The sequence below is a fragment of the Wolffia australiana genome, chromosome 9 (assembly GCF_029677425.1).
Source record: "Wolffia australiana isolate 7733 chromosome 9, ASM2967742v1".
NCBI classification, from domain to species: Eukaryota; Viridiplantae; Streptophyta; class Magnoliopsida; order Alismatales; family Araceae; genus Wolffia; species Wolffia australiana.
The window spans coordinates 590,413-605,592 of record NC_135843.1 but is presented as its reverse complement, the minus strand read 5'-3'; the positions used below and the strand labels follow the sequence as shown (position 1 = coordinate 605,592).

The 15,180-nt window shown below is 38.5% G+C and overlaps 2 protein-coding genes across 3 annotated transcripts; one reads left to right on the top strand and one right to left on the bottom strand.

Annotated features, from left to right (window-relative positions):
* Window positions 1–449: 449 nt before the first annotated feature.
* On the bottom strand, window positions 450–7,265 carry LOC144707946 (protein CHROMATIN REMODELING 35-like). Of its 2 annotated transcripts, XM_078581228.1 has the most exons (8): window positions 7,215–7,265; window positions 6,306–6,929; window positions 5,132–5,353; window positions 4,170–4,331; window positions 2,128–3,890; window positions 1,727–1,803; window positions 1,500–1,543; window positions 450–642 (listed from the first exon to the last, which is right to left on the bottom strand). In XM_078581228.1, exons 2-6 carry the CDS (start codon window positions 6,927–6,929, stop codon window positions 1,800–1,802), a joined length of 2,775 nt encoding a protein of 924 aa, XP_078437354.1. In that variant the 5' UTR covers window positions 7,215–7,265; the 3' UTR covers window positions 450–642; window positions 1,500–1,543; window positions 1,727–1,799. The 2 variants fall into 2 exon arrangements, with proteins under 2 accessions (XP_078437354.1, XP_078437353.1); XM_078581227.1 differs by lacking the exon at window positions 450–642 and having other exon boundaries at window positions 1,334–1,543.
* A 3,046-nt stretch (window positions 7,266–10,311) lies between these two features.
* LOC144707948 (protein LIFEGUARD 4-like) lies at window positions 10,312–14,787 on the top strand. The gene is made up of 4 exons (XM_078581229.1): window positions 10,312–11,037; window positions 13,065–13,178; window positions 13,275–13,432; window positions 14,436–14,787. Exons 1-4 carry the CDS (start codon window positions 10,767–10,769, stop codon window positions 14,637–14,639), a joined length of 747 nt encoding a protein of 248 aa, XP_078437355.1. The 5' UTR covers window positions 10,312–10,766; the 3' UTR covers window positions 14,640–14,787.
* Window positions 14,788–15,180: the final 393 nt, after the last annotated feature.

The following is a 15,180-nucleotide window of genomic DNA, read 5'->3' as shown; positions in this document are numbered from 1 at the left end:
TTATGGTTTTACTTTACTTCTTATTAATCATGTTTGATCCCCTCTTTCAATGAAAAAAATTAATCCATTTACTTTTCTGCAGACATGTTGTTCGCCATGTGTCGTTATAGACTGCCTAAAACTGTGAGAGATGACAAGGCAATTTCAAGACCACCATTCAACGCCACAGTGAAGATGAATTTGTATGACTTGGATGGACGTGGTGGATAAACTATTAATTTAGCCCCCACAAAAACTATCATTTTACTTCAAGTCTGCATAGGTGCACTCCAATTTTAAGTCTTATGGACATGTAAAGTATCTGTGAAATAAATGTGTACAATTTCCCATTACTAAATATCTAACCATTTAAAATTTTGGTTTTCTCTTAATGCAGAACATTAAATCATTGATGACGAAAGCAAGACCATTCTAAAGAGAGAGAAATTGAAGATATATATATATATGCTATCGCCGTCGCGCCGTCGCGCCGTCGCGTGTTTTATTTATGTGAAAAAAACATAACCTTTCATTCTGATTCATCTTCGACTTCCGCTCGCTCGTCTTCATCTTAATCTTCACGCTCCTCGCGCCTCATATATTCACTGCTTCCGGGCCTGCTCATAAATTCCTTGCTTCTTCGCTCCCGCTCGTCTGAATCTTCTATATATATATATATATATATATATATATAGAGAGAGAGAGAGAGAGAGAGAGAGAGAGAGAGAGAGAGAGAGAGAGAGAGAGAGAGAGAGAGAGAGAGAGAGAGAGAGAGAGAGAGAGAGAGAGAGAGAGAGAGATATACAGAGAGAGAGAGAGAGAAAGAGATATACAGAGAGAGAGAGAGAAATAGATATACAGAGAGAGAGAGAGAAATAGATATACAGAGAGAGAGAGAGAAATAGATAAACAAAGAGAGAGAGAGATAGATGCAGGGGTAGAACAGTCGAGAGACAGTAAATTAAAGTATGCACATCTGGAATCAACCTAAAATGCATAATCTAATCATACTGGGGATATCCCTCGGAACTTCAGTTTAATGTTATGCTTTCCACCAACTTCAGTTAAAGTACACACATCTGGAGAGTATAAATCCCTTAGAGCAGGACATATTTTAGCCAAGCCAAAACCAATTTTTAAACTTTAAATTGATAGTAAACTATCAAAATTAATATTAAGGGCCTTACAATTTAAAGTCAAGTTCCTGAAAATTCTTCACTAAACAGAAGAAAAGTACTAAGTGATTCACCATCATCTGATTACCACACACTAAATCCAAGTGAAAGGCAGTTAGTAAAATCTCTAGATGCAAACATAGAAGATTTGGTGATATCAAAATTCATGCGTAGCAATGTAATGAAAACATATTCAGATAAATAAAGTAATGGAATACAGAAATTAAGTATATTTGTACAGACAAAAGGTAGTAATCATCATATTGAGATCCATGCGCTAACCGCAGAAAAATATAATTCCAAAAAAACTGCCAATAACAAAATTACCTAAATAAATAAATTTACCATTGCGCTTCTCTATTCTCCGTCCCAATCTGTACAGGTCTCACCTGGGAGAGATTATACAGATTAGGCTTTTAAGAACAAAGAGACGGGAAACAGATAAACAGAGAAATGTAAGAAAAAAAATAAGGAAAGAGGGAAAATATGAAACAAAAACACGAAGAAAGATAGAGGAGGAGAGAGCGGGAAAGAGAAACCAACTTGGAATAAAAATAAGCGGATTAATTTACCTGAATGAACAAAAAATAGCCTACTGATTTACACTGCGACTCCCCCCACTGTTCCTCCATCTGTGCAGATGTCTCACCTGGGAGAGATAATACTGATGAGTTTCTTCAGAACAAGAGAGGGGAAGACCAAGACACAGAGGGGGAGAGAGAGAGAGGGAGGGAGAGGGAGGGAGGGAGAGAGAGAGAAAGAGACGAGAGAGAGAGAGACGAGAGACGAGAGAGAGAGGGAGGGAGGCATTGAGAGAGAGGGAGGGAGGGGGGGGGGAGAGAGAGAGAGAGAGAGAGAGAGAGAGAGAGAGAGAGAGAGAGAGAGAGAGAGAGAGAGACGAGAGAAGAGAGATTAAGGAAGAAAAAAAAAGAGAGAAGAAAAAAGATAGAGAGCGAGAGTGAAAGAGAGACACCTCCTGTATAAAGCCTTGATATCCCCAGCACAGGGAATATGTGTCAAGAACAAGTCCCCACAATCCTCAACCCGAATACTCTCGAGCTCAAAATCCTCGTTCCCACGCCCTTCATCCCACTCGAACCACATCTTCGCAATAACCTCCTTTCTAAAACAAACATCATGGATCTTAACCTCCGGCGAATCGGCAGCCACAAGTCTATAAGTAAACACCTTCTTAGTCTGACCCGGCCGGAAAGCCCGAGCAATCGCCTGACTCGACACTGAAGGATTCAGAGGCACGTCCAACACCACCACTCTTGATGCTCCCACTAAAGAAACTCCCTCCCCACATGCCTTGATTGATCCGAACAAGATCTTTGCGTCGGTAGAGTTATTGAATTTCTCCATTGTCTGTTCCCTGGCCTCGTTATCCATGTCTCCGAAGATCATGAAAATCTCCTTCCCGGACCGCCACCCTTTGTTCTTGATGAGCAGCCTCTCCAAGAACCTCAGCGGTAGAATGTACTGACTGAAGACCAGGACTTTCTCTCCGGCGGAGTCTGCCATGGCCAGAATCGACAACAGAAACCTTGTTTTCACCCCGTCGTCAACCTCCACTGCAGTTAAGAGATCGTCAATATCTTTGTTTCTCGCCTTGACCGTCGTCTTGCTTTGGAATGCAAAATTCTTTAAACAAGGGTGCACATAGACACAGCTCCCAACTGCAAACCCCTTAAACCTCTCATAGCTCTCTACATCAGTCAAGAGTTTTCTCTGCTTCTGGCTCAGCTTCAACATCACAGTGAAATCTTCGAGGCCGGGTAAATCTTCTAAGCAATCTCCTCGGTAGTAATGGAGGGTGTCCTTGGTCATCTCTCTAAGGTCTCTTATGACTCTTATTCTGGAAGCAGAATCATCCTCGTTGAGCAAGGTCTCCTCCACGGCCTCGAAGAAAGCAGAGTCGAGGTCGGCCTTTCGGCCCCTCTTCTTGTCCTTTGAACGACGGGCTAGGCTAAGTACGCGCTTCATCACAGCCAAAGAGTTTTCTCTCCTTAGGAAATTCCTGTTGGCGAGGTTCAGAATGTTGAAGACCTCCTTCACTCTATTCTGGAACAAAGTGCCAGAGAGGATGACTTTCCGAGGGGTTTGAACCTTGGCAAGAGTGAGAAATATCTCCGTGTCATCATTCCTCGGGGTATGCCCTTCGTCGAGAATGAGAATTGAGGGTACCTTCAAGAGTCTTTCTCGGCAGGCGGCACCAACTTCATCTGTAAGATCAGTGACTATGGTGGAGAACTGCTTATAACCCAAGAGAAGAACACTTTTTTTCTCTTCCCATGATGTTAAAACTTCAAGTTGCCGAGATCTACCCTCGGCTTTCACAGAGTAGAAGTCTAGAAGGGGAATATCTTCGATCTGCCAGTGCCGGAATTCTCGCTTCCAGTTGTGCAATATCCCCTTGGGTTGAATGATAAGGGCCCGGGCGGATGGAAAGCACGCCAAGAAGCTTTGAATGAAGCAAATGAGCATCATTGTCTTTCCCGATCCTGGGGCATGGGCTAGGATGCAGCCCCCTGGCTTTTCGGCCACCAAGTTCTTCTCCAGGAATTCAAAGCCTTCGATTTGATGTGGCTTCATCTGGCTGCGGTGACGGGGATGGATCGAAAGCTTTGCTTCTGATGATCCTTCCACAGATGCTGCAATGGTGTCGGGAATGGGGATATCCACGTCTTCTTCCTTTGGTGCTCGAGACCACTGATTGTTGTGTATTTTCGTTTTCTGAGATCCATACAGAGTCATATTAAAAAAACGTAATCCATTTATTTATATGAAATCATATTAAGAAGAAAAAACAAATCTTAAACTTCTTATTCAATATTGAATTATAGCTTCTAACTTGAAAGATCAAACCTAGGTGGTACGACATACTAACTGTAAACAAGCTAACTTTGTTTCAAAGGCAAGAAGATTTAGCATTTAAGATGTTATTCGATCACGAAGAGCAAAGATCACAAAAATATGCATCAAGATTTAGAAAGAATTGGCAAGTGATTGCACCTTTTTCCAGACTAAGTCAAAGATATTTGAAATGCTCTTCTTAATAATGCCACACTTCTGACAGACCAAGCCGATGTCATCCTTGAGAAGATAGTCATGTTCACACACTTTTGGGCTTTTAACTACCGTTTCTGAATCTGAGGTTTTGTCAGGAGCACTTCCCTGCAAAGAAAACAGCGAGTGTGATATCACGTTTAAGAAAACACCCTCAAGAAATGGTCAGGATAGACTAATAAAATTTCTGAAACATGATTCTAATTTTAGAAAAAGGAAGAGGATAATTCAAAATGCATGGCTACGATTTAAAACTTTGATGAAAGGATGGGGAAAATAAAGTCAAAAGGAATAGTATTGAAGGTAGTTTGATTCAAATACGCATGCTTAAGAGAATCCTTTAAATTACTATTCCCTGATCTATAAGCCATAGATACTAAGAAAAGCTGGCGGATTTCAAGCACACGGGAATAAAACTTACACCCTAGGATAGAAAAACATCGGTGAAATAAAAGATCAAACGATGGGAAACAGTAATTTAGGGGCCATGTAATGATTGTGAAGTTGCGGTTAGTGAAAGTTATCGTATTTTGCTTTGGCTATCTCTCTTTCTCAAAAGTAATAGCATTTTTCTTGGAAATAAAATTTACGTGGTGCGGAAATCTCTTTTGGCATTTTTATTGGTATGGTTTTCATTTTCCTCCGTTCGACATACTCCTCAATGCACGTCCTTTTCCTAATTTATTTTTAAATTACAATACATGTAAAAATAAATAAAAATTAAATTTAACTATATTTCCACATCAGTCTTATCTTCTCTCATTAGGTGAATCACTTGAGGAAAAAAAATTCTGAAAAATAAAGTGTGAAAAATATTGATAGATAAAAGTGTGAAACACATCAAGAATAAAAGAAAATTTAGTTCAACAGGAGAACATTGGACTTATGAAAATAATGAAGCGAAGTACCTTGGAAAACTCAACAGCAAAAGACATAGCTCTCCACAGTTCTCCCAAGCTTTCGGTTTGTTGTACTCCAATGGCATCTTGTACTCCGATGGCATCAGATTCAACCTCAGGATCTGATGTAATGAAGTCTGAAGAATTAGTATCAGGGCAAGGGCCAGTTTCAGTGGCCTTTTCTTTTTCATTGGCCCCTGCAGAACTCCTGTCACCATTATTCTTGTTCTCCTGCAGGATTTTCCACAATTGTGTTTACCTTATGTTGAGAAGATCACGGTCTTGAGTACACTGAAATCTTCACTTTTATATATAAACCCAAATACAACAAAATATATTTTCAGATATTGTGGACGATTCTAATCATTAAGGTATTCAACTGAATTCGTTATTTTTCCTTATAAAATAAGATGTTAAATAGGTCATCTGACATGACGTTTCAAGGAAAAGTAAAGGAAATGCTTTGCCACTCCAATAGAAAGAATACCAAAGAAATCCAAACACCTTAAACATTTGACCCTTAAACAATGCACCTCTTATCAGATACTCTGCTTCATCCAAAAAAGGAAAATGGCTGAAACAAATTTCTTACAACTGCGGTGGTAGTGTCTTCAGATGCATCGTCGATGCATAAAGCCTGCCACAATCTTTTATTTTGCAGCAATAAAGGCAGAAACATTCAGTAAAAACACGAAATGTTTTCTTCTCTTTTATCATAACTTTAAAATATAATATAGCTGATCCCAAGGCCTTGGTTTCAATTGGATGCAGTAATGTATATTCAAATGCATCGAAGCTATAACTTATGTGAGAAAAATATATATATTTTTTTTGAAAGAAAGGAGGGAAGATCACCAAGCACGGTGATCAGCCCGAAAAACAATATATTATACAATGGAAGGCCAAAGAAAGAGAGTTCCTAACCAAATTGCATATGATGAGTCAAACAGTAAATGAATATCGTGATTAAAATAGCAATGTGAAATCTAAGATACAATTTTCATCTTCCAGAGCCATAGGATGCAACTTTTCTTTATAGATTAGGACGGAAATCTAAGGACAAGTCACTGGGCATCTGCAGTAAATAGAACAAGTTCTCCTTGGCCAAGACAGCAATTGAAAAGTCTTAATCGATTAAGCAAATTTATGAAATCCAAGTAACAGATAGGAGAAAACTACATACGGTTTCTTTCATAGCTCCCTGTATATTCCCGCAAGATTTCAAATTTGAGTTACACTGCACATGATCAAAAACCGGAGCAGATGTTGCAAGAATGTTTCGACTGGCTTCTGTCTTCTCTGTTTTTATCAGTATTGGAGGATAATGTGAGACAGAAGGGCGAAAGGTATCCTCAGCCAAACAGTTTGCGATTAGGGAAAGTTCCACGTCGTCATCAGAATCGATTAATATAGGCTCGTTTGCTGCCGATCCTTTAGCCTGTTCATGAGAATCAGCAAAGTTGGTTTTCTCACCAGCAGATAGGTCTTCAACTACAGCTTTCTCAGGAGCAATCCCACAAAGATCTACCGCAACATTCACACTTCTGTTCACGTTTTCTGGGGACCCAGTTTGCAATGACATCACTTTAATGAAGTAGTTCTGCAGTAGCATCAATCTGATGTGCAGTTCTTCGTATTCTTGAGTAACACTGCCGTATTTACCTTCCGAAAGATCGTCAAATAGATCAGCAAGCGCAAACGCACTTTCTTCAACTTCAGAGGCTTCATTTGCCACGTGAAGACGATGATCATGAAAGGATTTGCCGCACTGGCACGTTTTCATTCTTTTACATGTTTGGGCGTACATCTGCGATTCATACAAACAACATTGGTCATTACCAAAAAAATACATGGAAAACGAAGGTAGAATCAGCATTTAAGCAACATAGGTCATTACCAAAAAAATACATGGAAAACGAAGGTAGAATCAGCATTTAAGCAAATTACATAGGGCATTGCACAATGAAATCGCAGAGAGCGATGAGTAATACCGACAAAATTTATGTACAGAGATGATCTACAGAAATACGAACCATGACGAAAATCAACATCGGAAACAACGAAAGAGAGTACGCAAACGGATCAAGATTACCTCGATGGGAAACCTCGAAATCGTTCGCGCCAGTTATAGAATCGGTTCTGTACTGAACTTGCCGCGAATAGAGGCTTATTTATACTGATTTGAACGTTTAAAAACAAGAACTATATTAAATAAGTAAAAATGTTTTTAACGATTATTTAAAAATATATTGGAAACCTCCAAATTGCTTGGCCCACTTCAATTTGTACTTTTGAACATTTGACAAGAGTATGTTAAACAATTAATTTTTTTTGAGGGGATATTTTCAAACTATTTGAAGCCTCATAATCACTGACACTAAATATGACTTGTATGGATGAGTGCATGACATTAGTCACCAGAAAAATGAGATTGTGTAGTCAATTCCTTTGTCAAACATACTTTTTGGAGATTAAATTTCTGACCACCCAAACAATAAGAAAAATAAATATGACTCATATATATGAATGCCTGATAAGATTGTGAGTTCAAATCCTTCCTCAAACATTTTTTTGGGTAAAAATTTAATAAATTTAGGTATTTTCTGGCATTCTCATGTGGGACACCTGCATTTGACAAGGATTTTTTGTACAGGGACAATTTGGGTTGGTGGGTGGTTTGGATTTCTGCACACTGCCTCATGAGTTTGAGGTAGTAAAAAATTGACCTACTTGGGGAGGACTTCTACACTACCTGATGAGCCCAGCCTTAAAATTTCTGCATTGCTGAAAATGAATTTAATGAATAAATAATTAAGATTGATATGTTGAACTTTGTGGAAATCCAATTTGATTTATAATAGCTTGGCCCATCACACTTCAAGCCCAGTTGAACTTGGTCGACAATAAAAATTATAGAGCAAAGTTCATTTCGCAACATATTTTTCTATATAAATATATCGATAAACGATCGGCTCTGTTCATCACACTCCAAGTCCAGTTGAACTTGGTCAACGATTAAACTATAGAGCACAAATTCATTTCACAACATATTTATCTTTGGAAATATATTGATATCCCTTTACTGATTTTTGGTGTGGATTCTGATATCACATATCTGGTACTGGCATGTGGGGTTGTTCATTTTGAACCAAAGTTTAGTAGGACCGGAACATACTGGGACTTCTGCTCCAAATTTGGTTCACGGTTCAAACCCTACCAAGGACATGCAATATTTAATGTATTAGTTATAAAATATTTTCATGATAAAAAACTTAAATTCTAAAACCCTCCCTGCCCATGCTTCCCCTCCCCACTATCCTTTCCCACTCTTGTTCTATGCTCCAGCTCTCACTCCTGTTCAACGACTCCCTGCTCGTAAGCTTCCCATCCCCTTCCCCCTCCCCACTACACATGAACCTCATCCTTGATCCTCCGACTTGGCAGCATGGCGCTTAGTAGCTGAAGTTCTTCATAGAGAATATTTTGGTCTCAGGGTTAATTCTAGTATCATCTCATTACGAATATGGTAACATTTAAGTTGGTACATTTTCCGATCAAATATATGAGATTGATAAGTGTTCAGTGTTCTTTGTGATGATCATGGGAGATAACATACATTCAATTTGGATCACACACGACAAAATTAACATGTGAAACAAAAAAATTATAATATATATTTCTCTTCACATGTATTTATGTACACTAATCTTTAGATAATTTGAAATCAAATCAGTGGGGATGTTAAGATACTTTATTGCCATCAAGTATTGAATTTTAAATACTGATATTTTTGTTGCACTTGTTGTTTGATTTGTGAATAGCTGAACCAAATTACTTAGGCACCAAGAAATTCAAGAGTCTCACTATGTTTTAAAATTACATTTTAACCAAATATACTTCCACCCGACACACATTTTTCCTAATTTTGAATTTTTCTTTGAATTAGACATTGAGTTGCCAATGAGATGAGATAAATCTAGACCAGACCTAAGCAAGTGCAAGTGCACAAATGATGCGAGTGGACATTGACAAAGCTGATAGTTTGTCTATGGGTCAGAAGAGATGACCTAGAGGAACGTGGGTTGGTGCATTCTCTTCACATCTGACACAAGGCCAAGGAGAAATATCAAGGCTACCTTCATGTTTTAGGTGTGCACAACTTTGTAAATATATTACTTAATGTTATTGTGGGAATATACTAGTCAATGTTCTCTATGTGGGGCTGACACACTATTTCTTCTTCCTTTATTTTCAAACAAAGCCTGCTGTTCTTACTTGGCACACAAGATCAAGGCATAAAGATGCCAAATCACAATTTTGCCCCTTCAAAAAATTAGCAGCAGGACAATAGACATTGGTGATTTCCTTATAGTGTTGAGTAGTCAAGTCAAATGATCTAAATGCACTTCCATTCAATCTGATTAAAACACTCAATCAAACTCTGTGCACGTTTGAGATTAAACTGAAAAAAATATTTTTGGATAGATTGAAACAGTTTGAACAAGTCAAACAAAGAGAGGGACTGCAAGAGAATGACCTTTAGAGATATTAAGACAGAGAGAGAAAGAGAAAGAGAGATAAAGAGAAAGCGAGAGCAAGCAAGAGAAAAGGCGAGAGAGAGACTGAGAAAGAGTATGAGAGACAGAGAGAGTAGGGCAATCACATCTATTTTTAGGATAGAGTATTTAAATCCAATACAAAACGAACAAATAAAAAGTATTTTAACCAAATATTTTTAAAATAATATCTGACAGGTCCACAAAATTGAAACTGATCAGATCAGTACAAATGGATCTGATCAGATCCCTGAGGTCTAAAAGAGAGCAGAAGAAATATTTTAAACAAATAAAAAATGTTTTAAAAAGTTTTTAAATAATATCTGACAGGTCCACAAAATTGAAATTGGATATACTGGGCTCCCACCCACGTCACGTGCCGAACCCGCACGTGCGTCGACTGGGAGCTTCAGAGAAGAAGAAATTGACATTTAAATTATTTATTTAAAAGGAAAAGCATTAAAATAGTCCAAAAAAGTGTAACAAATATCGGGCGGGCCCACAAAATGGGAGTGGATATAGTGGGCCCTCCCCCACCGCACGTGCCTCGATCCCGCACGTGTCTCTACGTGGCGGTTCTGCAAGAAATTTCGAGAACCTACGGCCTGAAACGAAGAACAAATCGAAGAAATCGCGAAGAAGAATAAATCGTCGAAGAAATCAGAGGAGACGAAGAAATCGGAGAAGAAGAAGAAATAATCGTCGGTGAAATCGAAGAAGAAGAAGAAGAAGAAATAATCGAAGGAGAAAAAGAAGGAGAAATCGAAGGAGAAGAAGAAGAAAAGGAAATCGAACAAGAAGAAGAAATCGAAGGAGAAGGAGGAGAAGAAGGGGAATTCGAAGGAGAAGAAGAAGGAGAAATCGAAGGAGAAGGAGAAGGAGGAGAAGAAGAAGAATAAGAAATCGAAGGAGAAGGAGGAGAAGAAGAAGAAGAACTCGAAGACAAAATCGAAGAAGGAGAGAAAAAGGAGAAGAAATCGTCGAAGAAGAAGGAGAAGAAATCTTTGAAGTAGAAGAAGAAGAAGAAATCGTCGAAGAAGAGGAAGAAGAAATTGAAAAAAAGAGGAAGAAAAAAGAAGGAATCGAAAATGTGGCAATCCGGGGCGGCGGGAAGCAAAATCGGGGATGTGGAGCAAGGGGGGGAATCTCAGCCGTCGGCGCTGTATCCGACGATGATGGAGAGCCCGCTACTTCGCTGGGGATTCATTCGGAAGGTGTACTCGATCCTCGCCGTCCAGCTTCTCCTCACCATCGCCGTCGCTTCCGTCGTCGTCTTCGTCCGTCCCGTCTCGCTCTTCTTCGTCTCCTCCGGCGCGGGCCTCGGCCTCTTCATCTTTCTCCTCTTCCTCCCCTTCATCGGTACGATCTTCGATCGTTTCCTCGCCGCTACTCAATTTCGGTACTTCAATTCTTATATTTTTTCGTATTTGGATCCTCATTTTTTATTCTTCTCTTCGTTTTGTATGATTCCCTGATTGTTTTTGAAGATACTCGGTACTAATGAGTTTTCAGTGTTCCGCGCTTTCGATTTTCTAATCAGCAATGTTCGCATTCACTGTATTTGAACATGATCTGCATGTTCGTTCTCTCCTTGCTCGAAATTTCTCTGCATTATTCCGGAAACTAATTACGATTGAGTCTCTTCTTTCGTTTCGTTGCCGTTACTCGATTTCCGTAGTTCAATTCTAGTATTTTTTTTCGTATTTGTTCGTCCTGTTCTTTTCTCGCATTATCTTTGTATTATAGACGTATTGTTTTTGAAGAAACTAAGAACTAATGAGTTTCTTTGTTCCTCGTTTTCGATTTTTTAATCAGAAAGTTGGCATTCACTGTATTTGAACATGATCTGCATGTTCGTTCTCTCCTTGAGCGAATTTCTCTGCATTGTTCCGGAAATTACTTACGATTGAGCCTCTTCTTTCGTTTCGTTGCCGTTACTCGATTTCCGTAGTTCAATTCTTGTATTTTTTCGTATTTGTTCGTCCTGTTCTTTTCTCGCAATATCTTTGTATGATTCCCGAATTGTTTTTGAAGATACTCAATACCAATGAGTTTCCTTGTTCCTCGTTTTCGATTTTTTAATCAGCAATGTTCGCATTGACTGTATTTGAACATGATCTGCATGTTCGTTCTCTCCTTGCTCGGAATTTCTCTGCATTATTCCGGACATTAATTACGATTGAGTCTCTTCGTTCCTCGTTTTCGATTTTTTAGTTTGCGATAATCTTACTCACCATATTTGATATTGATCTGTACGTTCCCTCTCTCCATGCTCGAAATTTCGCCCGGAAATTTTCAGAAGAAACTCATTACGAATGAGTCTCTTGTTTCCTCCTTTTCCAAAATTTAATTGGCAATATTCGTATCGATCATATTTGATCGTGATCTGCATGTTCGTCCTCTCGTTGCTCAAAATTTCTCTGCCGTATTCTGGAAAATTTCGCGAGAAACTAAACTTGCTACGAATCACTCTCATGTTTCCTCGTCTTCCAAAATTTAATCTGCAATATTCGTATTGATCATATTTGATCGTGATCTGCATGCTCGACCACTCGTTGCTCAAAATTTATCTGCCGTATTCCGGAAATTTTCGCAAGAAACTAAACTCGCTACGAATCCGTCTTCCAAAATTCAATCTGCAATATTCGTATTGATCATTTTTGATCGTGATCTGCATGGTCGTCCACTCGTTGCTCAAAATTTCTCTTCATTAGTCCGGAAAGTTTTGCTAGAAACTCGCTACGAATCAGTATCATGTTTCCTTATGTTGAAAGTTTAATCTGGAATACTCGTATTGATCATGTTTGGTTGCACCCTGCATGTTCCTCCTCTTGCTTGAAATTTCTCTGCACTCTTCCGGAAAATTTCAGAAAAAAACTCGTTACGAATGAGTCTCTTGTTTCCTCTTTTTCGAAAATTTAATCTGCAATAAGAAATAAGATTTCATCGCGACCTGCATGCTCGTTCTCTCCTTGCTTGATATCTCTCTGCATTATTCCTAAAATATTCAGAAGAAACTTATCACCTGCGATTCTCTTCGTTAATGTTCGTGTTCCTCTCCTATAAATCTCTACATTCTCGCAATTTCTCTCCATTATTCTGGAAACTTTCAGAAGAAACTCATCACCGATCCCGATTAGATCATAATCTGTTCGTTCATTCACTCTTTCCTCACCATTTCTCTGCATTAATCCGAAACTTTTAAGGAAAAAAAACTCATCACCAACTTGTATTTTCATTCGTCGCCTTCGATTTATTCATCTTTAAATCCTTCGTTCTCTCCTTCTCTCTTTCGTTGAGTTTTTCAGGACAAAAACAGAAGAACATCATCCTCTGATTCTTCTTCTGCATATTATTATCATCTAATTCTTCTAATTAATTTGCAGTGTTATTTCCTCTGTATTACTATCACCAACGCCACCCGCTGAATTTCTTGCTGCTCGCCATCTTCACCATCTCCCTCAGCTTCTGCATAGGCTTGACCTGCGCCTTCACCAGCGGTAAACATGGCAATAACCCTGAAATTAAACCAAAGTTTCAGCAAAATTACCTCGGAAATTAACGAAATTATCACTAACCCATGTTGATAATTGCAGGAAAGGTGATCCTGGAGTCTGCAATTTTAACTTCCGTTGTCGTTGTTAGTCTGACTCTTTACACATTCTGGGCGGCAAAGAGAGGGCATGACTTCCAGTTCCTTGGCCCCTTCCTCTTCGCTTCTCTTCTCGTTATCATTGTCTTTGCATTTATCCAGGTAACTTTCTCCTTTCTCCTCCGCCTGATTGTTCTTATTGTTGTTATTATGAATTCTTGTTTCTTCAAGCCTCTTGTTCTTCTGTTTTCTTCTACTCTGTTCAAAGTTAAAGTGTCATCTAGCAGGAATTTTATTCTATTTTCTCACCCTTCTTCCATAGTCTCTTCTAGTTTATTCTTTTTTCTGACCCTTCTTCTTCGAGTTTCTTCCTTCATCTATCTTCTTCTCGGAAATTTTTTCTGGCTTCTTCCGTTTTGTTCTTCTTCTTCTCGATTCTTTTTCATATTATATCTTCTTCAAGCTTCATCTATTCTTCAGGGTCTATTTTTCTGGTTCTTCTATTATTTTTGTTCATGTTGTTGTTATTGTTCTTCTTCTGCTTCTAGATTCTTTTTCATTTATTTTTTATTTCTGGTTGTTCCTTTTGGTTGTTGTTCTTCTTCTGGTTTCTTTTTCATATTCTATCTTCTTCAAGCTTCATCTAGATTGTTCCATGTCTATTTTTTCTGTTTCTTAATTTTTGTTGTTGTTGCTGTTCTTCTTCTTCTTCCTATTCTAGCTTCTTCATGCTTCATCTGTCTTCTTCCGGATCTATTTTTTCTTGCTTCCTCTATTTTTTTTGTTTTTCATCTGCTTCTAGATTCTTTTTCATATTCTTTCTTCTTCAAGCTTCATCTAGCTTCTTCTGTGCCTATTTTACTGCTCCTTCAATTTTGTTGTTGTTGTTGTTCTTTTTTTAGTTTCTTCTAGCTTCTTAAAGATTCATCTAGCTTCTTCTGGGTCCATTTTTCTTGTTCTTCCATTTTTCTGGTTCTTCTTTTAGTTTCTTTTTCATATTCTAGCTTCTTGAAGACTCATCTATCTCTTCTGGGTCCATTTTTTCTGGTTCTTCTATTTCGCTGCTGTTGTTCTTGTTCTTATTTCTCTAGTTTCTTTTTCGTATTCTAGATTCTTTAAACTTCATCATGCTTCTTCTGGGTCTATTTTTTTTCTGGCGATGCAGCTTGTCTTCCCACTGGGGAAACTATCGCTGATGATCTACGGGGCGCTCGCGGCGATCATCTTCTGCGGCTACATCATTTACGACACGGACAATCTGATCAAACGCTACACTTACGATCAGTATATTTGGGCCGCCGTGTCCCTCTACCTCGACGTGATCAATCTCTTCTTATCGCTGCTCACTCTCTTCAGAGCCGCCGATTAGCACAAATATATTGCAGTTTTAAAGGTATGCTTTTTTCTTCTTTAAAACTTCTAGCACGTAAAGAGATTGTTGATTTCTGAAGTTCGTTAAAAAGACTGGGCATGTGGTTTTGGAAGATGTTTTGGGAGACAGGGAAGTTTTCTACGTATTATTCATCTTTGATGCGTTGTCTGGTGTGATAATTTAGCCTTTTTGAACATACATGACTATACCTTTTCCACTGAGTAATTATGTAAATAGCTTGTGTCGTCCCAATTGATCAATTTATGTTGGGATAAAATGCATCAAATTCTTCTATGACCATTATAAATCCGTTTAAATAAAGTAACAGCTGCTCTAATTGGACCCAACAGTCCATCATAAACTCTTATGAAATATTGCATAAAACTCATTAAAGTCAATGATTAGTAACTCCTGGTAAATGCAGGTTAAATCAAGGGTATCATCTTTGGATTGATTCATAACGCTCGTATGAAGTCACATAGTTAAAATTATAAAATACCAAATGTGAGTTTTTGAGTTAGTGTATCCATTTTGACAC

Bases quoted from the DNA above. Each gene is read 5' to 3' on its own strand.
- LOC144707946 (XM_078581228.1), bottom strand. From the start codon at position 6,929: ATGTACGCCCAAACATGTAAAAGAATGAAAACGTGCCAGTGCGGCAAA. The intron at 5,354-6,305 runs GTATGTAGTTTT...AAAATCCTGCAG, and splicing joins AGGGAGCTATGAAAGAAACC to GAGAACAAGAATAATGGTGA. The intron at 3,891-4,169 runs GTGCAATCACTT...TATGGATCTCAG, and splicing joins TTGACTTAGTCTGGAAAAAG to AAAACGAAAATACACAACAA.
- LOC144707948 (XM_078581229.1), top strand. From the start codon at position 10,767: ATGTGGCAATCCGGGGCGGCGGGAAGCAAAATCGGGGATGTGGAGCAA. The intron at 13,179-13,274 runs GTAAACATGGCA...TGATAATTGCAG, and splicing joins GACCTGCGCCTTCACCAGCG to GAAAGGTGATCCTGGAGTCT. The intron at 13,433-14,435 runs GTAACTTTCTCC...CTGGCGATGCAG, and splicing joins TTGTCTTTGCATTTATCCAG to CTTGTCTTCCCACTGGGGAA.